This window comes from Thalassophryne amazonica, chromosome 19 (genome assembly GCF_902500255.1).
Source record: "Thalassophryne amazonica chromosome 19, fThaAma1.1, whole genome shotgun sequence".
NCBI classification, from domain to species: Eukaryota; Metazoa; Chordata; class Actinopteri; order Batrachoidiformes; family Batrachoididae; genus Thalassophryne; species Thalassophryne amazonica.
The window spans coordinates 1,032,209-1,059,176 of NC_047121.1; the positions used below are offsets into that span (position 1 = coordinate 1,032,209).

At 41.2% G+C, this 26,968-nt stretch overlaps 1 protein-coding gene and 1 long non-coding RNA gene across 2 annotated transcripts in view; both read left to right on the forward strand.

The window, feature by feature from the left end:
- Nucleotides 1-26,968, forward strand: part of syne3 (spectrin repeat containing, nuclear envelope family member 3) — a 155,422-nt gene that overhangs the window by 55,966 nt on the left and 72,488 nt on the right. The window contains 4 exon segments of the mRNA XM_034159822.1: nucleotides 2,630-2,804; nucleotides 22,199-22,381; nucleotides 22,615-22,758; nucleotides 23,519-23,692. Coding sequence (XP_034015713.1) covers nucleotides 2,630-2,804; nucleotides 22,199-22,381; nucleotides 22,615-22,758; nucleotides 23,519-23,692 — 676 coding nt within the window.
- LOC117532057 lies at nucleotides 8,528-21,129 on the forward strand. The gene is made up of 3 exons (XR_004566773.1): nucleotides 8,528-8,755; nucleotides 12,370-12,378; nucleotides 20,946-21,129. It is a non-coding gene; the product is annotated as an uncharacterized LOC117532057 (long non-coding RNA).

Below are 26,968 nucleotides of genomic sequence, written 5' to 3' on the forward strand. Positions count from 1 at the left end.
GCTCCCGGATGAGAGAAGACCGACATTTCAGAATAAATCATTTCACTTTACCGTAATGGAGGCGTCTGATGGATGGGTATCTATGTGGTGATATTGTCTGCAAGGTCATTATTTTTTAAATTATGTCTGCGGATTTCATCATGGGGAGGGGGGCAGGGGTGTTGTACTCTTTAACGCAGTGGTTCAGATAAGCGTATTAAACAGCATTGCGACACAGACATGCTGCAAAATTCTTTTAAAAACATGAAAGTTGTAAAAGTTTGCAATGTCCACATGCTACATTTAGCTAAGCTTTGCACAGGAACCACACAGTGTCACTGCAGCAACCAACCAGTCCTGCTTTATGACAACTGTCACAACAGCCAGGCTTTGAGTGGCATTTATTCTCCTCGAAACTCCACGGATCCGAGGAAACTGATTTGTATCTGTAACACACAGATCAGTGTCCACGGACTTCTAAAACTTGCATGATGTCGTAAAAAAAAAACAAAGCTTTGCGATAAGCATTTTAAAAACTCAGTAACGATCACGATTAAAGAGTACAACACTAACCCCCCCCATGATGAAATCCGTGGACACATCATAATTAAAAAAAATAATTGACCTTGCAGACAATATCGCCACATACATACCCATCCATCAGACGCCTCCATTACGGTAAAGTGAAATGATTTATTCTGAAATGTCGGTCTTCTCTCATCCGGGAGCATATACAACCCCTGGCAAAAATGATGGAATCACCGGCCTCGGAGGATGTTCATTCAGTTGTTTAATTTTGTAGAAAAAAAGCAGATCACAGACATGACACAAAACTAAAGTCATTTCAAATGGCAACTTTCTGGCTTTAAGAAACACTATAAGAAATCAAGAAAAAAAGATTGTGACAGTCAATAACGGTTACTTTTTAGACCAAGCAGAGGAAAAAAATATGGAATCACTCAATTCTGAGGAATAAATTATGGAATCACCCTGTAAATTTTCATCCCCAAAACTAACACCTGCATCAAATCAGATCTACTCGTTAGTCTGCATCTATGATATGGGGCTGCATGTCAGGTAAAGGCACTGGGAGATGGCTGTCATTACATCATCAATAAATGCACAAGTTTATGTTGATATTTTGGACACTTTTCTTATCCCATCAATTGAAAGGATGTTTGGGATGATGAAATCATTTTCAAGATGATAATGCATCTTGCCATAGAGCAAAAACTGTGAAAACATTCCTTTCAAAAAGACACATAGGGTCAATGTCATGGCCTGCAAATAGTCCGGATCTTAATCCAATTGAAAATCTTTGGTGGAAGTTGAAGAAAATGGTCCATGACAAGGCTCCAACCTGCAAAGCTGATCTGGCAACAGCAATCAGAGAAAGTTGGAGCCAGATTGATGAAGAGTACTGTTTGTCACTCATTAAGTCCATGCCTCAGAGACTGCAAGCTGTTATAAAAGCCAGAGGTGTGCAACAAAATACTAGTGATGTGTTGGAGCGTTCTTTTGTTTTTCATGATTCCATCATTTTTTTCCTCAGAATTGAGTGATTCCATATTTTTTTTCCTCTGCTTGGTCTAAAAAAGTAACCGTTACTGGACTGCCACAATTATTTTCCTGATTTCTTATAGTGTTTCTTAAAGCCAGAAAGTTGCCATTTGAAATGACTTTAGTTTTGTGTCATGTCTGTGATCTGCTTTTTTCTACAAAATTAAACAACTGAATGAACATCCTCCGAGGCCGGTGATTCCATAATTTTTGCCAGGGGTTGTAGATTCAGCCACATCAATTAATGGAACCACACTGCCATCTAGTGGATATCCAGTGTGCGTGAGTGTGTATTTGCGAATCAGTAGGCATTTGTTTGTGGATCTGTGTGGATTTCGCGAAAAGAATGTCTCAAAATGACGTCACAGAGGAAAGTGATGAATGCCTGTAATTGATGATCCACAAATGCTGAAACTCAATTCACAAATACAATTTCCAGTTTTACAAATGTAATTTTTTTTTTTTTTCAAATTAAGTTTTATATTTGCAAATACAACATTATTTGCAAAGACCAATTTACAAGTTACAAATATGAAATTTGCATTTGTGGATATCTGAACACATTTGCAAATCAATGATTATTTGTAGATCACCCTGTGTGCATTTACAAATATTAATGATATAACTAAGCGGCATTTAGAAGTGAACGGTCTGAGCCGGCCCCTGTCTGTGACTGATGCCCGTGTGTGTGCATCTGTCTGTGTGCCTCGATAAACAGCAGTTGGTGTAGTTTGCACCCTTAAGTCAGTCTGTGCACTGGAAGTCTGCTTTTTCTGTATTAGCTTTTTCAATTTATGCATTTGCAGATGTTTTGTGATCTTAAAGAAGATGACAGTGTTTGATGCCATGAAAGGTTTTACTTTGACTGTCATCATCATTATTTTCCTCATTTACATTCCAGCTCAGGACACCTTTTAATGTTGTCTTTTAAAACTCTTCTGTTCTTAGCAGAAAGCTGATGGTTCCAAAGGACTACAGACAGAACTGAAGGATATTTTCACTGTTTGTTGATTGAATATTTACTCTATCAGGTGGAGACGTGGTTGTGGAGGGTGGAATGTAACGGACTCTGCATCTCTCCCTGTTGCAGCGTGAAGAGCCGTGCGACCCAGCTTTGTTCGGAGTCTGAGTCAGGCCTGGAAAACGTCCTTCAGGACCCACTGCTGGTCTTTGCCCAGTGGAGCCACAGGGTCTCTCAAGCTCTCCAAGGTTCTTCTGAGGTCAATGACTTCTCCCACATCGCCATGTTGGTCCAGAGCATAGAGGTAAGATGTGTTCTCATGAAAGTGCTGGAGAACTTTTCTCATTTGAAATGCTCCACACAGTTGTCATGGACCACATTTTTCAAGCATCTTATACTTTCACACCAACTGGACTCTTATTTCTCAACAAGCAGCAGACCTAAGATGTAAAGTAGTGAGATTAAAAAAAAACAAAAACACACACACACACACACACACACACACACAAATCACATGACATACAGTTCTGATCAGTAATAAAAAGATCCTCATGGAATGGAAGTCAAAAATGAGGTCCAGAGTGAGACTTTTATGTGTGAGTCCTGAAACATGTTGGATGAGACTAACATACAAATAATGAATGTTTATGACTTCAGCGGTTTGAATATTTTTTTGAGGTGAAAGATGGTGGGGTTTTTTTTTTAAGAAGAACTCTTGCTCTTGCTTGCCTCTACTGGTGGTTGGCTTTTACTGCGGTATTGTATCACTTCCTGTTCCGGAGCACAGCGGTGTTTTTTCTGTATCTGTTAGCTGTTTAATCTGCGCAGTTAGATTGATCTAGTTACCTAGATAACGATTTGTTTCACAGTGTAATCTTACGTGCCTTAACTAAAGCACTCCCTCTGCTGAATCACCTCTAAATTATTTACACATTATTCACTTTTTTAGGAATCTGCTAGCTTAGCGCAGCTACTAGCTCTTAGCCGGTTTAGCATGGCGGCTTCTCCTGTCTCTCCTGCACTTTTCTGCTCTGGGTGTGAAATGTTTAGTTATTCCTCGGCCTCCTTTAGCAGTAACGGTACTTGTAATAAGTGTAGCTTATTCGTAGCTTTGGAGGCCAGGCTGGGCGAATTGGAGACTCGGCTCTGCACCGTGGAAAATCCTACAGCTAGCCAGGCCCCTGTAGTCGGTGCAGACCAAGGTAGCTTAGCCGCCGTTAGTTCCCTTCCAGCAGATCCCAAGCAGCCGGGAAAGCAGGCCAACTGGGTGACTGTGAGGAGGAAGCGTAGCCCTAAACAGAAGCCCCGTGTACACCGCCAACCCGTTCACATTTCTAACCGTTTTTCCCCACTCGACAACACACCCACCGAGGATCAAACTCTGGTTATTGGCGACTCTGTTTTGAGAAATGTGAAGTTAGCGACACCAGCAACCATAGTCAATTGTCTTCCGGGGGCCAGAGCAGGCGACATTGAAGGAAATTTGAAACTGCTGGCTAAGACTAAGCGTAAATTTGGTAAGATTGTAATTCACGTCGGCAGTAATGACACCCGATTACGCCAATCGGAGGTCACTAAAATTAACATTGAATCGGTGTGTAACTTTGCAAAAACAATGTCGGACTCTGTAGTTTTCTCTGGGCCCCTCCCCAATCGGACCGGGAGTGACATGTTTAGCCTCATGTTCTCCTTGAATTGCTGGCTGTCTGAGTGGTGTCCAAAAAATGAGGTGGGCTTCATAGATAATTGGCAAAGCTTCTGGGGAAAACCTGGTCTTGTTAAGAGAGACAGCATCCATCCCACTTTGGATGGAGCAGCTCTCATTTCTAGAAATCTGGCCAATTTTCTTAAATCCTCCAAACCGTGACTATCCAGGGTTGGGACCAGGAAGCAGAGTTGTAGTCTTACACACCTCTCTGCAGCTTCTCTCCCCCTGCCATCCCCTCATTACCCCATCCCCGTAGAGACGGTGCCTGCTCCCAGACCACCAATAACCAGTAAAAATCTATTTAAGCATAAAAATTCAAAAAGAAAAAATAATATAGCACCTTCAACTGCACCACAGACTAAAACAGTTAAATGTGGTCTATTAAACATTAGGTCTCTCTCTTCTAAGTCCCTGTTAGTAAATGATATAATAATTGATCAACATATTGATTTATTCTGCCTTACAGAAACCTGGTTACAGCAGGATGAATATGTTAGTTTAAATGAGTCAACACCCCCGAGTCACACTAACTGTCAGAATGCTCGTAGCACGGGCCGAGGCGGAGGATTAGCAGCAATCTTCCATTCCAGCTTATTAATTAATCCAAAACCCAGACAGAGCTTTAATTCATTTGAAAGCTTGACTCTTAGTCTTTTCCATCCAAATTGGAAGTCCCAAAAACCAGTTTTATTTGTTGTTATCTATCGTCCACCTGGTCGTTACTGTGAGTTTCTCTGTGAATTTTCAGACCTTTTGTCTGACTTAGTGCTTAGCTCAGATAAGATAATTATAGTGGGCGATTTTAACATCCACACAGATGCTGAGAATGACAGCCTCAACACTGCATTTAATCTATTATTAGACTCAATTGGCTTTGCTCAAAATGTAAATGAGTCCACCCACTACTTTAAGTCTTTCAGAAAGCGCTGTAACTAGGTTTAAGGATATGATTCCTTCTTTATGTTCTCTAATGCCATATACCAACACAGTGCAGAGTAGCTACCTAAACTCTGTGAGTGAGATAGAGTATCTCGTCAGTAGTTTTACATCCTCATTGAAGACAACTTTGGATGCTGTAGCTCCAAACCGTAAGTTGGAGAGGAAATGGCGTCTCACTAATTTAGAAGATCTTCACTTAGCCTGGAAAAAGAGTCTGTTGCTCTATAAAAAAGCCCTCCGTAAAGCTAGGACATCTTACTACTTATCACTAATTAAAGAAAATAAGAACAACCCCAGGTTTCTTTCCAGCACTGTAGCCAGGCTGACAAAGAGTCAGAGCTCTATTGAGCTGAGTATTCCTTTAACTTTAACTAGTAATGACTTCATGACTTTCTTTGCTAATAAAATTCTAACTATTAGAGAAAAAATTACTCATAACCATCCCAAAGATGCATCGTTATCTTTGGCTGCTTTCAGTGATGCCGGTATTTGGTTAGACTCTTTCTCTCCGATTGTTCTGAGTTATTTTCATTAGTTACTTCCTCCAAACCATGAACATGTCTATTAGACCCCATTCCTACCAGGCTGCTCAAGGAAGCCCTACCATTAATTAATGCTTCGATCTTAAATATGATCAATCTATCTTTATTAGTTGGCTATGTACCACAGGCTTTTAAGGTGGCAGTAATTAAACCATTGCTTAAAAAGCCATCACTTGACCCAGCTATCTTAGCTAATTATAGGCCAATCTCCAACCTTCCTTTTCTCTCAGAAATTCTTGAAAGGGTAGTTGTAAAACAGCTAACTGATCATCTGCAGAGGAATGGTCTATTTGAAGAGTTTCAGTCAGGTTTTAGAATTCATCATAGTACAGAAACAGCATTAGTGAAGGTTACAAATGATCTTCTTCTGGCCTCAGACAGTGGACCCATCTCTGTGCTTGTTCTGTTAGACCTCAGTGCTGCTTTTGATACTGTTGACCATAAAATTTTATTACAGAGATTAGAGCATGCCATTGGTATTAAAGGCACTGCGCTGCGGTGGTTTGAATCATATTTGTCTAATAGATTACAATTTGTTCATGTAAATGGGGAATCTTCTTCACAGACTAAGGTTAATTATGGAGTTCCACAAGGTTCTGTGCTAGGACCAATTTTATTCACTTTATACATGCTTCCCTTAGGCAGTATTATTAGACAGCATTGCTTAAATTTTCATTGTTACGCAGATGATACCCAGCTTTATCTATCCATGAAGTTAGAGGACACACACCAATTAGCTAAACTGCAGGATTGTCTTACAGACATAAAGACATGGATGACCTCTTATTTCCTGCTTTTAAACTCAGATAAAACTGAAGTTATTGTACTTGGCCCCACAAATCTTAGAAACATGGTGTCTAACCAGATCCTTACTCTGGATGGCATTACCCTGACCTCTAGTAATACTGTGAGAAATCTTGGAGTCATTTTTGATCAGGATATGTCCTTCAATGCGCATATTAAACAAATATGTAGGACTGCTTTTTTGCATTTGCGCAATATCTCTAAAATTAGAAAGGTCTTGTCTCAGAGTGATGCTGAAAAACTAATTCATGCATTTATTTCCTCTAGGCTGGACTATTGTAATTCATTATTATCAGGTTGTCCTAAAAGTTCCCTGAAAAGCCTTCAGTTAATTCAAAATGCTGCAGCTAGAGTACTGACGGGGACTAGAAGGAGAGAGCATATCTCACCCATATTGGCCTCTCTTCATTGGTTTCCTGTTAATTCTAGAATAGAATTTAAAATTCTTCTTCTTACTTATAAGGTTTTGAATAATCAGGTTCCATCTTATCTTAGGGACCTCGTAGTACCATATCACCCCAATAGAGCGCTTCGCTCTCAGACTGCAGGCTTACTTGTAGTTCCTAGGGTTTGTAAGAGTAGAATGGGAGGCAGAGCCTTCAGCTTTCAGGCTCCTCTCCTGTGGAACCAGCTCCCAATTCAGATCAGGGAGACAGACACCCTCTCTACTTTTAAGAGTGTTTCTTTCTCTTTTTGCTCTGTATGCACCACTCTGCATTTAATCATTAGTGATTGATCTCTGCTCTCTTCCACAGCATGTCTTTTTCTTGGTTCTCTCCCTCAGCCCCAACCAGTTCCAGCAGAAGACTGCCCCTCCCTGAGCCTGGTTCTGCTGGAGGTTTCTTCCTGTTAAAAGGGAGTTTGCTCACAGGGGGTCGTTTTGACCGTTGGGGTTTTTCTGTAATTATTGTATGGCTTTTGCCTTAGAATATAAAGTGCCTTGGGGCGACTGTTTGTTGTCGGCGCTATATAAATAAAATTGATTTGATTTGAAGAAGAATTGGCACCTTCAAATCGTCGTCTGTCGGCAAAACAACCTCCACTATGTTTAGCTAAACACTGCGCGCGGTGGTCGGGGTGTGCAATAGCACAATTCATATAGCACCACAATCGCACGCTAAAAAGAAGCATTGCACGGTAAATGAAACACAATGGCAAATGGTACTAATAACCCATGTCACGTGACATACAAACCACCAGTCAAATAACAAGGATCAACTTAGCCGGTATACAGTATAAAAGACTCTGATACATGATGAATAAAACCAGATGTAAAACTGTCAGACTTCAACATGAGTGTTAAAATCACCAACATTGAAAACTCCAAAAAGAAGGCAAAAAGTCTGTAAGCTCAGTTAAAAACAAACCAAATCAAATAAATTTTATTTATATAGCGCCAAATCACAACAAACAGTTGCCCCAAGGTGCACCAAGTGGGCAGGAAATCAAAACACAGCGTGAAGGATGAATACCTCCAAAAAGAGCAGGTTCACGTTACCAAGCAACATATGATGCAGCTCTTCAAAACTGCAGCGAGTCCTCTGCTATAACCTGAGGCTAATATTAGCATGAAAACTCATTAGCATCACATAACATGCTGCTAAGGGCTAGCTTTAGCACGATGGAGTTATGGTGTGCTTTAAAAAACATGTTATAGAGATAAATTTTGCATAAATTTTCATCTTGCATGGCAGCATGGTGACTTAGTGGTTAGCACTGTTGCCTCTCAGTGAGAAGGTTGTGGGTTTGGTTCCCCCCTGTGGCCTTTCTGTGTGGAGTTTGCATGTTCTGCCCGTGTTTGCGTGGGTTTCCACTGTTCACTTCGGTTTCGTCCCACATCCAAAGACATGCAGGTTAGGTGGACTGGAAACTAAATTGTCTGTAGGTGTGCTTGCGGGTGTGAATGTGTTTGTCTATCCACCTTATTCCTACGCCCCATGAGCCCTTGTGTGAAATGTGCGACCAACTTCTGGTCTGATTGGAACCACCGTTTGTTTACATGGAAGCTGTTCACGCTGCTCGACTTTTTACCAACTTTTCAGTAAAACGATGTGGAAACATCAGCTGTCACATCTCAGAAAGGACGACGTGACTATCCCTCTGCCGACTGCAGTAGACGGGTGGGAGGATGATGTGAAAAGGTGGCCAAATATAACATACTGTAGCATTTTTAGCTACTTCCTTAGCGCCGTCGCGTCAGACGGTGAAGCCATGAATAATCTTAAAAGCTCAGAGTCTTATCAGTATCTGCACAGTAATAAAGTCGGTCCTGTTTTGTTGAAGGAGGTGGGACACAACCTTATTTACTTAAAATCCGACATAGAGCCAAACCCTTAAAATCCCTCATCACCAAGCCGCGGTTTCAGTCACTTTGACAGGTGAAATACAAACTGCGTGTTGTTGGTGTATTGCAGGTCAAGGCAGATCTTGCAGCCACACTGCTGCCATCCTCTGGAAGGTGACTAAATCTAATCTCAAGATAGCTTTTGTGATACTTTTGTTTTTCAGTTTATTGAACAATGAATGATGTTTGTGCTAAATAAGACATTAGATGCATTTTTTTATTTTGGCATTTGTTAAAAGTATATTTCATTTGAATTGTTTTCAGTGTCTAAAGTCTGACTATTTATGTATTTTAATTCAGGTTGAGAATGCTGTCAGACAGGGAAAGACAGGGTCCTCAGGCACTGATGTTCAGCCAAAGTGGACTGCAGGCACAAGAAAGAATACAGAGCTGAAAAGGGTTTAAACGTCATAAAGCAGAACACATTCATGAAGGTTCATCAGCGTCAACATCAGATCACACCAGTGCATCATCAGCAAACGTTTTAAAAATCACAAAGACTTTAAAATGTACATCAGTTCTTCTGTGATGGCCCTGCTATATCAGCTGCACACGAATGTTCCCCTTCAGCAGTGCTACAGACTAGAATTAGAAGACGACTCTCCTCAGTATTCTCAGAGCCAGTGTGACCGACATACGCCTCATACAGAGCACAGTGCTGACCTGCAGGAAGTGTGTCACCTTTTATGAAACTTATGTTCAACTAAGCCCAACACAATTAGAGACACTGAGCAAAGAGACAGTGGCGGTTCTAGACCAATTTTACTGAGGGGACCTGGCTGGGCCCAGGGGTTTTTTCAGAGGGGCACATTCACCCTGGGGCAAAAAAGACAAAGATTCAAAATCTTATTTGATTTATTTTTATTTTCATAAAACTACTGATTAATGATTATAACCAAAGTGAATGGTCAAAATATTACATTTGAGACACAAATGATAATGATAATAACTGATAATGAAAATAACTGTTAGGTGCAGCCTTGGTTCAGTTTCTCAGTCCAAAATTAAATTAAATAAAAATTAAAATACATCGGCTGCCCTACTGTTACATCAATATGTATTCTGCGGTTTTGGTGGTTTCTGGCAAACCGATGAACAAATGAGTCAAGACTCAATGCCTTTGCCCTCCTAGACTCGATGCTCAGTACACCCAGATTGCTTAATCTCTCGTCATTCATGGTGGATCTGAGGTATGTTTTCACAAGCTTTAACATAGAAAAACTCCGTTCACAAGAAGCAGTTCTCACTGGAATTGCAACTGCTATTTTACAGAGTCTGTAGAGCTCAAAAAACACTTCTTTATATGGCTCAATGAACTGTACTAGCTCTACTGTACTGGAGGGTCTCTGCATCCCAGTCTGCATTTTCCTGTCTAAGATCCTTCTGAACTGATGTAGTTCATGCCCCAGGTCATCAATATTTGAATCATACAATGAAGCAAATGAAAACAGAGCTGTCTCTTTCAGGAATGCATCTTTTTTGGGATTTAGAGCCTGGATGCTATTCATTATGTCACAGTTTCTACTAGAAAATCGTCTTTCAAGCTCACTGAGCATTAGATAGATAGATAGATAGATAGATAGATACTTTATTGATCCCAGAGGGAAATTCAAGGCATCCAGCAGCTTACACATTAGACAAGACACACAAAGTTAGGTCAATGACAGGGTAGAAAAAGTTTGTATGAAACCCATCTTTATCTCATTCTGACTCTCTCTGCCCAACAGTGCTCACTGAGTTTAGAGCTTAGCGTTTTTTGGCGTTTTGTAGTTGGTGGTGTTGGTTCACACCCCCGAAAAACATTTAACACTTCATCCCACACATCATCAAAAAACAACTCCTGCCTGAAATCTACCAACTGGTGAGTCAAAGACTGTGGCTGGACTACTGGGGGGCTAAAATGTCTGCAAGCGTAACAATACGCACAGTCCAACTGTTTTGAATATTCAAGCCAGGGGTGGATGTGGTACCAGGCTGCCTTGAAGCTCCTCCTCCTGTCCCCCATCAAGGTCCTTGGAAACGACTTTAGGTCCGGTGCATTGGTGGGTCTTCTTTCCATTTGCTGATGTCTGTGGAGAAAGACAAACCGAACATATGTAAATAAACATATATTCTGCCTGGACACAGCATATAAACTGCAGTTACACCAACACTGCTTAAACACACACTATTGTCTAAATTGATTCACTGTATTTATTTATTAATGTTATTTATTAATTATATTCTAAACCCTGACCAAGGACTAAAACTGCAAATTAGCTGAAGGTAGACATCTTCTAAGCATCACATTTTCCCATTCTTAAAGGCAGTGTCGCATGTATCGTCCCTGTTAAATAAAAAGTAACACACACACACTAAGCAGGCAAATGTTCAATCAATCAATCAATTTTTTTATATAGCGCCAAATCACAACAAACAGTTGCCCCAAGGCAACTTATATTGTAAGGCAAGGCCATACAATAATTATGTAAAACCCCAACGGTCAAAACGACCCCCTGTGAGCAAGCACTTGGCTACAGTGGGAAGGAAAAACTCCCTTTTAACAGGAAGAAACCTCCAGCAGAACCAGGCTCAGGGAGGGGCAGTCTTCTGCTGGGACTGGTTGGGGCTGAGGGAGAGAACCAGGAAAAAGACATGCTGTGGAGGGGAGCAGAGATCAATCACTAATGATTAAATGCAGAGTGGTGCATACAGAGCAAAAAGAGAAAGAAACAGTGCATCATGGGAACCCCCCAGCAGTCTACGTCTATAGCAGCATAACTAAGGGATGGTTCAGGGTCACCTGATCCAGCCCTAACTATAAGCTTTAGCAAAAAGGAAAGTTTTAAGCCTAATCTTAAAAGTAGAGAGGGTGTCTGTCTCCCTGATCTGAATTGGGAGCTGGTTCCACAGGAGAGGAGCCTGAAAGCTGAAGGCTCTGCCTCCCATTCTACTCTTACAAACCCTAGGAACTACAAGTAAGCCTGCAGTCTGAGAGCGAAGCGCTCTATTGGGGTGATATGGTACTACGAGGTCCCTAAGATAAGATGGGACCTGATTATTCAAAACCTTATAAGTAAGAAGAAGAATTTTAAATTCTATTCTAGAATTAACAGGAAGCCAATGAAGAGAGGCCAATATGGGTGAGATATGCTCTCTCCTTCTAGTCCCCGTCAGTACTCTAGCTGCAGCATTTTGAATTAACTGAAGGCTTTTCAGGGAACTTTTAGGACAACCTGATAACAAATTACAATAGTCCAGCCTAGAGGAAATAAATGCATGAATTAGTTTTTCAGCATCACTCTGAGACAAGACCTTTCTGATTTTAGAGATATTGCGTAAATGCAAAAAAGCAGTCCTACATATTTGTTTAATATGCGCTTTGAATGACATATCCTGATCAAAAATGACTCCAAGATTTCTCACAGTATTACTAGAGGTCAGGGTAATGCCATCCAGAGTAAGGATCTGGTTAGACACCATGTTTCTAAGATTTGTGGGGCCAAGTACAATAACTTCAGTTTTATCTGAGTTTAAAAGCAGGAAATTAGAGGTCATCCATGTCTTTGTCTGTAAGACAATCCTGCAGTTTAGCTAATTGGTGTGTGTCCTCTGGAATGTTCTTTTCAGTATCACAAACCTGATGGTCCAGTGCTTGTGGACACACATATAGTCTGTGTCTCACACTCCCCCTGTCTCTCACGCTCAGCGTCCTCACTCTCAGGATCTTCACCTGTCTCTCTTTCCTGCTCTGTGTCCTCTATCTGCAATCCAGTGTCTTCCAAGTCCTCTGGCTGTCTCTCTGTGACGCTCTCTCAACACCATCATCTGGCTCTGTCTCAATGTCTGCCTCACTCTTATTCATCTTTTCTTGCAGAAATAGGACGTAATGTCCTTTTTTCTCTTCATTTTGAACTATAGACAAAAAGCAAAGGAGAGGAATACACAACACTTCAACAACCCAGTATATAAATAACCTTTGTTATAATAGGCTGCTGTTGCTTAGTTTTGTGTTGTGGTGTGGTAAGGTTAACTAACATTAGCCAGAAGCATGCAAACAACTCAAGCTGGCATTAACGCCTGGTCTGGCAGGCTGCTATTATAATTCATAAAGTTAGTCAACAACAAATCTTGACCAGATGTCTTACCTTGTAACAGTATTATTCATCGTGGATTGATCTCTGCTCTCTTCCACAGCATGTCTTTTTCCTGGTTCTCTCCCTCAGCCTCAACCAGTCCCAGCAGAAGACTGCCCCTCCCTGAGCCTGGTTCTGCTGGAGGTTTCTTCCTGTTAAAAGGGAGTTTTTCCTTCCCACTGTCGCCAAGTGCTTGCTCACAGGGGGTCGTTTTGACCGTTGGGGTTTTTCTGTAATTATTGTATGGCTTTTGCCTTACAATATAAAGCGCCTTGGGGCAACTGTTTGTTGTGATTTGGTACTATATAAATAAAATTGATTTGATTTGGTAATCGTTCCTTGCTTCTGACAGCCTCTTGTCGGGTGGATGGTAACTCCGCACTCGTCTTCTTCACCATGTATCAACAAAACTGGATCCCATTTCTTCTTCCTCGTAGTAAACCGCCACTTTCAGTGGTGCAGCACACTAAAGGATCCGACTAGAATGTTGAGCCACACGCATTAGTTCCGCCTTTTGCGTTGATGCAGTATCACAATTTTAATAAGTACTGTATAATCTTTGTTTGGGGGGGGCCACAGGGGGTTCAGACTCAGTGTTACAGGGGCACTGCACCCCCCCCCCCCCCCCCCAGAACCACCACAGCAAAGAGACTATAATAATTGATCAACATATTGATTTATTCTGCCTTACAGAAACCTGGTTACAGCAGGATTAATATGTTAGTTTAAATGAGTCAACACCCCCGAGTCACACTAATTGTCAGAATGCTCGTAGCACGGGCCGAGGAGGAGGATTAGCAGCAATCTTCCATTCCAGCTTATTAATTAATCAAAAACCCAGACAGAGCTTTAATTCATTTGAAAGCTTGTCTCTTAGTCTTGTCCATCCAAATTGGAAGTCCAAAAAAAACAGTTTTATTTGTTATTATCTATCGTCCACCTGGTCGTTACTGTGAGTTTCTCTGTGAATTTTCAGACCTTTTGTCTGACTTAGTGCTTAGCTCAGATAAGATAATTATAGTGGGCGATTTTAACATCCACACAGATGCTGAGAATGACAGCCTCAACACTGCATTTAATCTATTATTAGACTCTATTGGCTTTGCTCAAAAAGTAAATGAGTCCACCCACCACTTTAATCATATCTTAGATCTTGTTCTGACTTATGGTATGGAAATAGAAGACTTAACAGTATTCCCTGAAAACTCCCTTCTGTCTGATCATTTCTTAATAACATTTACATTTACTCTGATGGACTACCCTGCAGTGGGGAATAAGTTTCATTACACTAGAAGTCTTTCAGAAAGCGCTGTAACTAGGTTTAAGGATATGATTCCTTCTTTATGTTCTCTAATGCCATATACCAACACAGTGCAGAGTAGCTACCTAAACTCTGTAAGTGAGATAGAGTATCTCGTCAATAGTTTTACATCCTCATTGAAGACAACTTTGGATGCTGTAGCTCCTCTAAAAAAGAGAGCTTTAAATCAGAAGTGCCTGACTCCGTGGTATAACTCTCAAACTCGTAGCTTAAAGCAGATAACCCGTAAGTTGGAGAGGAAATGGCGTCTCACTAATTTAAAAGATCTTCACTTAGCCTGGAAAAAGAGTCTGTTGCTCTATAAAAAAGCCCTCCGTAAAGCTAGGACATCTTTCTACTCATCACTAATTGAAGAAAATAAGAACAACCCCAGGTTTCTTTTCAGCACTGTAGCCAGGCTGACAAAGAGTCAGAGCTCTATTGAGCTGAGTATTCCATTAACTTTAACTAGTAATGACTTCATGACTTTCTTTGCTAACAAAATTTGAACTATTAGAGAAAAAATTACTCATAACCATCCCAAAGACGTATCGTTATCTTTGGCTGCTTTCAGTGATGCCGGTATTTGGTTAGACTCTTTCTCTCCGATTGTTCTGTCTGAGTTATTTTCATTAGTTACTTCATCCAAACCATCAACATGTTTATTAGACCCCATTCCTACCAGGCTGCTCAAGGAAGCCCTACCATTATTTAATGCTTCGATCTTAAATATGATCAATCTATCTTTGTTAGTTGGCTATGTACCACAGGCTTTTAAGGTGGCAGTAATTAAACCATTACTTAAAAAGCCATCACTTGACCCAGCTATCTTAGCTAATTATAGGCCAATCTCCAACCTTCCTTTTCTCTCAAAAATTCTTGAAAGGGTAGTTGTAAAACAGCTAACTGATCTGCAGAGGAATGGTCTATTTGAAGAGTTTCAGTCAGGTTTTAGAATTCATCATAGTACAGAAACAGCATTAGTGAAGGTTACAAATGATCTTCTTATGGCCTCGGACAGTGGACTCATCTCTGTGCTTGTTCTGTTAGACCTCAGTGCTGCTTTTGATACTGTTGACCATAAAATTTTATTACAGAGATTAGAGCATGCCATAGGTATTAAAGGCACTGCGCTGCGGTGGTTTGAATCATATTTGTCTAATAGATTACAATTTGTTCATGTAAATGGGGAATCTTCTTCACAGACTAAAGTTAATTATGGAGTTCCACAAGGTTCTGTGCTAGGACCAATTTTATTCACTTTATACATGCTTCCCTTAGGCAGTATTATTAGACAGTATTGCTTAAATTTTCATTGTTACGCAGATGATACCCAGCTTTATCTATCCATGAAGCCAGAGGACACACACCAATTAGCTAAACTGCAGGATTGTCTTACAGACATAAAGACATGGATGACCTCTAATTTCCTGCTTTTAAACTCAGATAAAACTGAAGTTATTGTACTTGGCCCCACAAATCTTAGAAACATGGTGTCTAACCAGATCCTTACTCTGGATGGCATTACCCTGACCTCTAGTAATACTGTGAGAAATCTTGGAGTCATTTTTGATCAGGATATGTCATTCAAAGCGCATATTAAACAAATATGTAGGACTGCTTTTTTGCATTTACGCAATATCTCTAAAATCAGAAAGGTCTTGTCTCAGAGTGATGCTGAAAAACTAATTCATGCATTTATTTCCTCTAGGCTGGACTATTGTAATTCATTATTATCAGGTTGTCCTAAAAGTTCCCTAAAAAGCCTTCAGTTAATTCAAAATGCTGCAGCTAGAGTACTGACGGGGACTAGAAGGAGAGAGCATATCTCACCCATATTGGCCTCTTCATTGGCTTCCTGTTAATTCTAGAATAGAATTTAAAATTCTTCTTCTTACTTATAAGGTTTTGAATAATCAGGTCCCATCTTATCTTAGGGACCTCGTAGTACCATATCACCCCAATAGAGCGCTTCGTTCTCAGACTGCAGGCTTACTTGTAGTTCCTAGGGTTTGTAAGAGTAGAATGGGAGGCAGAGCCTTCAGCTTTCAGGCTCCTCTCCTGTGGAACCAGCTCCCAATTCAGATCAGGGAGACAGACACCCTCTCTACTTTTAAGATTAGGCTTAAAACTTTCCTTTTTGCTAAAGCTTATAGTTAGGGCTGGATCAGGTGACCCTGAACCATCCCTTGGTTATGCTGCTATAGACGTAGACTGCTGGGGGGTTCCCATGATGCACTGTTTCTTTCTCTTTTTGCTCTGTATGCACCACTCTGCATTTAATCATTAGTGATCGATCTCTGCTCCCCTCCACAGCATGTCTTTTTCCTGGTTCTCTCCCTCAGCCCCAACCAGTCTCAGCAGACGACTGCCCCTCCCTGAGCCTGGTTCTGCTGGAGGTTTCTTCCTGTTAAAATGGAGTTTTTCCTTCCCACTGTAGCCAAGTGCTTGCTCACAGGGGGTCGTTTTGACCATTGGGGTTTTACATAATTATTGTATGGCCTTGCCTTACAATATAAAGCGCCTTGGGGCAACTGTTTGTTGTGATTTGGCGCTATATAAAAAAATTGATGCTTTGCAGAGGGTAGAACTACACATCAGCTATGAAACCTTTAACAGGTAGGTGCTCAACTGATTTTAAGTTTTATAAATATTTGTAGCTGTTCAGCTTTATTTACCACGTTATCGGACAAAAATTTATCGCAAGATAATTAGTCCGATAATGATTTTTAAAGTTATCTAAAAAGATAATCCGATAATGAAAACATTATCTTTGATAATTATCGGTTATCGGATTATCGGAACTGTGCCCACCACTGCAGTTGACAGTGATGTGCCTCAGGCTGCAAACCTGTAAGTTTGTCATCTGGACCCCAGCTGAACACTTGGAGTTGGACATTCTGTTTGACAAAGCCTTTAGAGACATACACACGAAACACCTCCAGAACTTCTACTTTTCACATATGCTTCCAACATTAGTGGATGAATTTGTTGCAAAGAAGATTATGCTCTGCCCCAGATATCTGAATCTTTTGAAATTACAATAAGCGCTTAGATGTAATGTTAAACAAATGAGCACATTTGAAATAAGTTAAAATATCTTATTTACCTTTAAGTTTTTTTTAATTGTTACGAGCTAAACAAGTTACATTTTTGTTATGTTTCAAAAAACTTCAATACATATTATTATTTAGCCTTTAATGTTAAACCTGATTAAGACCTGATTTAATCAAAGTTTAGAGGTGGTTTTAGACCTCGTTTATTTAAAGTTTTGTCCTGGTTTCAGCCTTGGTTTAATTAAAGTTTAGTCCTGGTTTTAGACTTTAATAAAAGTTTAGACATGGTTTAATCCCAGTTTAGTTTTGATTTAGACCTGGTTTTAGACTTGATTTAATCAAGGTTTCAACCTGGTTTTAGACCTGGTTTAATCAAAATGTAGTACTGGTTTTAGATCTAGTTTAACCAAGCCTAGTCCTGATTTTAGATATGATTTACTCCTGGTTTGGACATCACATTTACAGCCATTTAATTTTCAATATTGTAGCAAGAAGTTGAATTTTAGTCCTATACTTTAACTTCTACTTTTGAAGAGATGTTGTTGTTTTTCTGCCTCCGTGTTTCACTTATGTTAAACACAAAGTTAAGTTTATATGAATGTTCAAGGAAGGACACATGTCCAACATGTTTTGTGGAAGTGCAACAGTTAAGAGTTTCTCTGTGTTCACTTGAAATAAGCTCAGCTCTTAGATGAACTAAACCTGCACAGATTTTGATAATCTTGTCTATTTTAGCCACCAAGTTGATAGGTACAGTTTGTGAGAGAATCCTGTACACCTTCAAACACCTTATTGCCCGTTCAACATGAATGCGAGCATGAGCAATACGGCGTGTACGTGTGACCACCTCATTGGTCAGCTGACACCCTCTGCGTGTAAATGCTGGAATGATTAGGTTTACCTTACGCTCCTCTAACAAGTCCTTCACTGTAAACCCACGGTCACCCATCACTTCATCTCCACCACACAAGTAGTCTAGAAAACCTGAGTTCTGTGTAATGTACCCGTCACTGCATTTTCCACCATAAGCATCAGAAATAAACATGGTTTAATACTTCACTATGTTGTTTGCATAATAATGACTGTATGACTCACTTCTTGCTTTTTGTAACACTGTTTCTGTGCAGTCAACTACACAAGTTGTGTTAGAGAAGTGCTCTTTAAAAGCCTTTGGTAAAGTGGCTTTGATTGTTTCACGAGGCAACCACACAATAAGATCCCTCATGTGTTCAGACATTATATCGATCCACATTCTGACCGTCTTGCTGACCCGAACTTGTTAGATCTTAAAACGCCGAGTTAGATCTGCTATGACAAAGTTTTGTCTTAATTTCATGAAAGTCATGATTATTTGGTCCACAACTGGCATTGACACTGAAGCAGGAGCAAACGGTTTTAGACAGGTCACAAGTGTTAGGAATTCAGTGAGTGGGATCCCTGTATACAAAAGACAGTCTGCATCATTCCTTAATCTGTCTGGTGGTGCTGGGGTCTTCATTTCGAGGGTGACGGTGGTCCCTTTTGAATAGGTCTGATCCTCCATCCATGGGTCTGACCACTGAGTTTGGGCATCACGAGACGATGGAGCTGCGTTACAAAGATCTTCACCTTGAACCATCTCCTCTTGCTCATCTGAGGGTAGCAATACAGTGCATTATTATCAATACATTAAACATTCAAACATTTCTTGTTCCATTATTTTATCCAAGACATTTCATGTTTCTTCATGAGTCAGTGCATTACGTACATGACGTTAGTCTATTTTAATCTGCTATGTTTATATTATGAGTAACAGCCGGAACAGAGCTGTGACTTACAGGAGAAAAATATATACAAGGTCTGTCCATAAAGTATAGGTCCTTTTTATTTTTTCAAAAACTATATGGATTTCATTCATATGTTTTTACGTCAGACATGCTTGAACCCTCGTGCGCATGCGTGAGTTTTTCCACGCCTGTCGGTGACGTCATTCGCCTGTGAGCACTCCTTGTGGGAGGAGTCGTCCAGCCCCTCGTCGGAATTCCTTTGTCTGATCAGTTGCTGAGAGACTGGCGCTTTGTTTGATCAAAATTTTTTCTAAACCTGTGAGACACATCGAAGTGGACACGGTTCGAAAAATTAAGCTGGTTTTCGGTGAGAAAACATTGAACAGTTATTCTTATTAGAGAAAATTGAAAAAGTTTGAGGTTAATTATCTTCAATGATTGTTACAATTAGTACATCAGGTATTTCATTATTGGGGCAGTAGTGGGGTTAAATGATGCAGGACTTGGATATTAATTGCATGGTGATGCAGTACTTGGGGATCAATTGTATGATTTCAAAACGGAGAACCTGGTGCACAATAACAGCTAACTACAAACTTCAGATAAAAACAATACTGCATTGTTGAACACTTTGTGCCCAAATTGTGCCACTTTTTACAGTTAACAGGCTGAAACAACCAGATCATTTCCAAACTGAATGCTGTGTTGATCCGGGACGTCGTCTGACTACTACAGAAATGGCAGAAGAGGTGGACATACCACTTTTTCAGCACATTCCACTGTTACAGGAGTTTTTGTCATGGAAAGAGGAGCGGAGGAATTCCCCACGGAGCCGCTAATGGTGCGAGACAAAAGCACCTCCGTGTTGGTCTCACAGGACATGTTGTAACATGCTCAGCTCTTGCACCATTCGGAAGATTCAGACGGCTTTCAGTGGCTTTTCAGTCATGTGACTATACGAGAAATTGTGGACGAGCTGGACATGTCACAACATGTCCTGTGAGGCTTCATCACGGCCTTGCTTTTTGTCCCGTGCTATTAGCGGCTCTGTCCCGACGCGCTAATTCCTCCGCATGTCTTTTCATGACAAAAACTCCTGTAACAGTGGAATGTGCCGAAAAAGTGCTGATGTCCACATCTTTTGCCATTTCTGTAGTAGTCAGACGACGTCCCGGATCAACACAGCGTTCAGTTTGGAAATGATCTGGTCGTTTCAGCCTGTCGATCGCCGCTCGGAGCGTGGCGTGCCCTCCGCCATTGTGCGCCGTCTTTAAACCGGTTGTAACACTCCTTAATCTGTGTGATCCCCATAGAATCGTCCCTGAAAGCCATCTGAATCTTCCGAATGGTTTCCACCTGGCTGTCTCTCACAGTTTCTGGAAAAATTTGATGCAGCAAAGCTCCAAATCGTTCAGACATTTTCTTTACAATAAAAATCCGACGAGGGGGGTGGACCACTGCTCACTCGAAGCCTGCTCACAGGCGAATGACGCAACCGACAGGCGTGAAAAAACTCACGCATGCGCACAAAGGTTCAAGCTTGGCTGATGCAAGCGCACATGATTCAAATCCATATAGTTTTTGCAAAAAATAAAAAGGTCGGATAGTTTTCCAACAGACCTTGTATAGACACATTTGTCATATTTAATATAACGTTTTTTCCACACCTCTAGGTCTGTTTTTATATTGGTCTTTTGATTATAAATCATATGCTATGAGCTCAAATTTAACAAAATGTCATTGTGATGTAATACCAACAATATCTAGGTTAAATACAGTAATACACATTACATTTGAAGTTATTGAACACAGACATCAGGGCATAATTATAAAATACCATTTTGTCACATTACTAATAATATTTAGAACAGTTTATTTCTGTCATCTTGAGAGCTGTGTCTTCCACGTGCATATAAAATCATACCTGTTGTTGATGTGAAGCTGCTGTTGAACCTCCTCAGCACTCGGCGTTTCTTCTCCATAGGTTTGTTATAACCCAACCACAACGTAGGGCATGGCTTTTCCTCCGTGGCCTTTTTATCAATGAAATGGAAGGAACCCACCTACAGTGTTTGTGGTGGTGTCTTTGAGTTGAGGTTTTTAAGCTACATCCTTCATATTTCCTCAACTTTGGGCAGGTGGTGAAAATGATACTGAGGCTCACAGACACACTCTGTCTTCATCTGGGGTGCGTGTTCCAAACATTGCTCCTGTAGCCACAAATATAGCTTCCACTTGTTGTTGGTACATCCATGAACAGTGCAAAATTTTCCCAAACTGGGCAAGTACATTTTTGGGGGATAAACTGTACTGATAAACTCTGAGTTATTCGGATAAACAGCTAACTCGAACGCTAACTTACAGTTCATTTCAGTGGCCAAATGCTATTTCCGGTTAGTTCACCGTAAGTTGGTAGCACGATTGTTTCTACATGAGCTGGCTCAGGAATAAGGTGGGTATGTGGCCCTGCAACAGACTGGTGTCCTGTCTGGGGTGAACCCCGCTTCACGCTCTATGACTGCTGGCATAGGCTTCAGCCCCCCAGTGACCCTCAATTGGACTGAGCGCTTTAAAATGAGTATGAGTATTCTTCCTGCACATCTTCAGGTAACTTTACATGTTTCCTGAAACAGCAATAGTTTAACTGTGTGGCACTTAACAGACGCACAGATCAGGGCTTTAGAGAGTGATGGTGTAGATGTTTCCACCTGGTTCCAGTGCTGAGAGATCCCTGTGAGTCCTGTCAGGAACCCCCGCGAGTCCTGTCTGGAACCCTGTTTCCTGCACTGGCTGAATGAGACACCGCTGGATAGATTTGTCTTACTAAGAGTTACAAATCTCGATAAACACGTACAGTAACACTCGTCCCTCTACTGCCCTCAAGTCAACAGTATGTCTTTACTTTCAACAAGATTAAAGACTTTCACAATTGCACAAATTCACGTCTATAGTGAAAGAAATTTTCAAGCTGATGTAAGAGTTGCACTGCTGTGGCAGGACTATCTGTGCAGAGAAATGTTCTGCAGTCCAGCTTGAAAGTATCTGATAGTAATTTAACGTTTGGTGATGTTTGAGTCAGAGTAAACGTGTAAAACTCCAGCAGCTCTTTTCTGTTTCCTGCTAGACGCTTCTGACAGACAGCATTCAGCTGAAAGAAGCCTTCAGTCTGCTGCAGGAGAAAAGGGATCTGCTGGTGTCCGTGTTCGGGTCAGAGAGAGGTGACGGCCTGCAGGGTGAGCTGAGTGCTGCCATCAGGACGAGAGAACTGCTGCACGCGCAGCTGCTGCAGAGGAAGACCAGGCTGCAGGTACGACCTGGGATTGTGCAGGTACAGTTGGGCTGCACTGAAAATCATGACTCTCCTTGCCTTCTTGAAATCATCACATTTGTCTTTATCAGCTGTACTGAAGGAATGACAGAGACAAGTGTGTGTGTGTGTGTGTGTAGTTGACTGCAGTCAGCACAGAGAGCTCATTTGTTGACAGGAAGTCGTTGCCGTTCGGTCAGATCAGACTTTAATGACGTGTTCTTAACTTCCAGGGTTTAATCTCAAGAACCAAGGACTTCAGTGAGGCCTCTGACTTAATTCGCTCCAAGCTGGCAGGTCTTCGAGACCTACTGAATGCAGCTGACAGCCTCCAACCCGACATTCTGGCCAAGAAGAGCCAGTTGGACCAGTTGAGGGTGAGTCAGAGAGCAGTTGTGCGGTGCAGTCTGTGTTTAACACTTTCACAGACACTGGGTTTGCTGCAGTGAAGACTGAACTAAACCTGATCCCATCAAGCAGTAACCTTCAGCGGTCCCAAATGAGGCCCACCTGGAATGAGACACAGGTGCAGTTCCATAACTGACCACTTGGGGCAGGATAAAAAAAGAGCAGATTGCCATTCAAGTGCACATTAGAATGTCCAACTTTTTAGCAGAAGTAAACATGTTTACAGTCTGGTAACAAACGGTTTTGGTCTTTATGGATACTTTCCTCCTGTTTGGGGGGGGGGGGGGTATTTTTTAATATCTCCTTAGTTTCAGACATTTTAAGCCAACAGTGATGCATAATTAGAGGTGTAGCAGCTTTGAGGGACACCAGGTGTGCCATGAGCTGTGTTCTGGCAGTTGCTCGCTCAGCTGGAAGAGGGGTTGTGTTCAGATTTCATTCATCCCACCCAGCTCAGTCACGTCACCCAGGCTCCACCTCTTTATCCGTTTATGGGTTGGTTCCGACATAGACGGAGTGGGTGCTGCCAACATAGTGACAGTTGATGGGCTTGAGATCGGTTCTTCTGGGTCTCTAGAAAACCAGTGTGTGGTGTTTGTCCAGGATGTGTACAGTCCAGGATCCCATCAGAACAGTTCTTCAGTGATGTCTGGTCTTCACTCAGTGGTCACTTTGCTCACTGAACGTGCAGCTGCAGGGCCTCACACTGTGCTCTCTGTCTGTCTGCAGATCATCCAGAAGGACCTGGAGGACTGCCAAGGCCACATCACAGCCCTGGAGACTCTGGCCTCCTCCAGTCCCAGCAGCAGGACTCAGTCTGACAAGCTGCAGGTGGAGTGCAAAAACCTCCACAAGGCTGTCAGGGTGAGACCGGAAAACACACAAAAAGAGTGTTTTCAGTCTGTACGTCTGTACTTCTGTGTGTCTGTGCCGCTGTCAGGGCTGTGAAAACTCCACAGATCCGCGGGATTCCGCAGATTTCATCATGGGGGGGGCGGGGGTGTTAGTGTTGTACTTTTTAATCGTGATCGTTACTGAGTTTTTAAAATGCTTGTCGCAAAGCGTTCTTTCTTTACGACATCATGCATGTTTTATCAGTCCGCGGACATTGATCTGTGTGTTACAGATACAAATCAGTTTCCTCGGATCCGCGGAGTTTCGAGGAAAATAAATTGCCACTCAAAGCCTGGCTGTTGTGGCAGTTGTCGTAAAGCAGGACTGGTTGGTTGCTGCGGTGACGCTGTGTGGCTCCTGTGTGAAGCTTAGCTAAATGTAGCATGTGGACATCGCACACTTTTAGAACTTTCAAGTTTTTAAAAGAAGAACTTTGCAGCATGTCTGTGTCACGGAGCGACATCAGACAGAGAGATGGCGAGAAAGACGGTTTGAAAAGGTCTGATAAGGACAAGAATCTGTGGAATTGTTGCTGGCTTCATGAACACACCTGAAAGATAAACGGGAAAAACAAACTGGTAAGAATTTTTTTCTCTCTGTGGAAAATAAACATTGTGCTGTTCAAACGGGATTTCAGAAAAGATTATGTGCCTTTTTTTTCTTTCATTAATCTAGACTTTCTTTGATTAAAAAAAAAGACATTGTGGCTTTGAGTGGATTTACAAGAATTTACACAAGAATGTGGCTTTTTTGCTATAAGGTATGTTATTGATATTTTACCCTGATTGTTAAAATATTCTACAACCTTTAGCTGTGGTTTTTGACATGGTTTAACAGTCTTTTCAGTCTTCATGAATTTCATCATCATCATCAATTTTTTTATATAGCGCCAAATCACAACAAACAGTTGCCCCAAGGCGCTTTATATTGTAAGGCAAAGCCATACAATAATTATATAAAACCCCAACGGTCAAAACGACCCCCTGTGAGCAAGCACTTGGCGACAGTGGGAAGGAAAAACTCTCTTTTAACAGGAAGAAACCTCCAGCAGAACCAGGCTCAGGGAGGGGCAGTCTTCTGCTGGGACTGGTTGGGGCTGAGGGAGAGAACCAGGAAAAAGACATGCTGTGGAGGGGAGCAGAGATCGATCACTAATGATTAAATGCAGAGTGGTGCATACAGAGCAAAAAGAGAAAGAAACACTCAGTGCATCATGGGAACCCCCCAGCAGTCTACGTCTATAGCAGCATAACTAAGGGATGGTTCAGGGTCACCTGATCCAGCCCTAACTATAAGCTTTAGCAAAAAGGAAAGTTTTAAGCCTAATCTTAAAAGTAGAGAGGGTGTCTGTCTCCCTGATCTGAATTGGGAGCTGGTTCCACAGGAGAGGAGCCTGAAAGCTGAAGGCTCTGCCTCCCATTCTACTCTTACAAACCCTAGGAACTACAAGTAAGCCTGCAGTCTGAGAGCGAAGCGCTCTATTGGGGTGATATGGTACTACGAGGTCCCTAAGATAAGATGGGACCTGATTATTCAAAACCTTATAAGTAAGAAGAAGAATTTTAAATTCTATTCTAGAATTAACAGGAAGCCAATGAAGAGAGGCCAATATGGGTGAGATATGCTCTCTCCTTCCAGTCCCCGTCAGTACTCTAGCTGCAGCATTTTGAATTAACTGAAGGCTTTTTAGGGAACTTTTAGGACAACCTGATAATAATGAATTACAATAGTCCAGCCTAGAGGAAATAAATGCATGAATTAGTTTTTCAGCATCACTCTGAGACAAGACCTTTCTAATTTTAGAGATATTGCGTAAATGCAAAAAAGCAGTCCTACATATTTGTTTAATATGCGCTTTGAATGACATATCCTGATCAAAAATGACTCCAAGATTTCTCACAGTATTACTAGAGGTCAGGGTAATGCCATCCAGAGTAAGGATCTGGTTAGACACCATGTTTCTAAGATTTGTGGGGCCAAGTACAATAACTTCAGTTTTATCTGAGTTTAAAAGCAGGAAATTAGAGGTCATCCATGTCTTTATGTCTGTAAGACAATCCTGCAGTTTAGCTAATTGGTGTGTGTCCTCTGGCTTCATGGATAGATAAAGCTGGGTATCATCTGCGTAACAATGAAAATTTAAGTAATGCCGTCTAATAATACTGCCTAAGGGAAGCATGTATAAAGTGAATAAAATTGGTCCTAGCACAGAACCTTGTGGAACTCCATAATTAACTTTAGTCTGTGAAGAAGATTCCCCATTTACATGAACAAATTGTAATCTATTAGACAAATATGATTCAAACCACCGCAGCGCAGTGCCTTTAATACCTATGACATGCTCTAATCTCTGTAATAAAATTTTATGGTCAACAGTATCAAAAGCAGCACTGAGGTCTAACAGAACAAGCACAGAGATGAGTCCACTGTCTGAGGCCATAAGATCATTTGTAACCTTCACTAATGCTGTATCTGTACTATGATGAATTCTAAAACCTGACTGAAACTCTTCAAATAGACCATTCCTCTGCAGATGATCAGTTAGCTGTTTTACAACTACCCTTTCAAGAATTTTTGAGAGAAAAGGAAGGTTGGAGATTGGCCTATAATTAGCTAAGATAGCTGGGTCAAGTGATGGCTTTTTAAGTAATGGTTTAATTACTGCCACCTTAAAAGCCTGTGGTACATAGCCAACTAATAAAGATAGATTGATCATATTTAAGATTGAAGCATTAAATAATGGTAGGGCTTCCTTGAGCAGCCTGGTCGGAATGGGGTCTAATAGACATGTTGATGGTTTGGATGAAGTAACTAATGAAAATAACTCAGACAGAACAATCTGAGAGAAAGAGTCTAACCAAATACTGGCATCACTGAAAGCAGCCAAAGATAACGATACATCTTTGGGATGGTTATGAGTATTTTTTTCTCTAATAGTTAAAATTTTATTAGCAAAGAAAGTCATGAAGTCATTACTAGTTAAACTTAAAGGAATACTCAGCTCAATAGAGCTCTGACTCTTTGTCAGCCTGGCTACAGTGCTGAAAAGAAACCTGGGGTTGTTCTTATTTTCTTCAATTAGTGATGAGTAGTAAGATGTCCTAGCTTTACGGAGGGCTTTTTTATAGAGCAACAGACTCTTTTTTCAGGCTAAGTGAAGATCTTCTAAATTAGTGAGACGCCATTTCCTCTCCAACTTACGGGTTATCTGCTTTAAGCTGCGAGTTTGTGAGTTATACCACGGAGTCAGGCACTTCTGATTTAAGGCTCTCTTTTTCAGAGGAG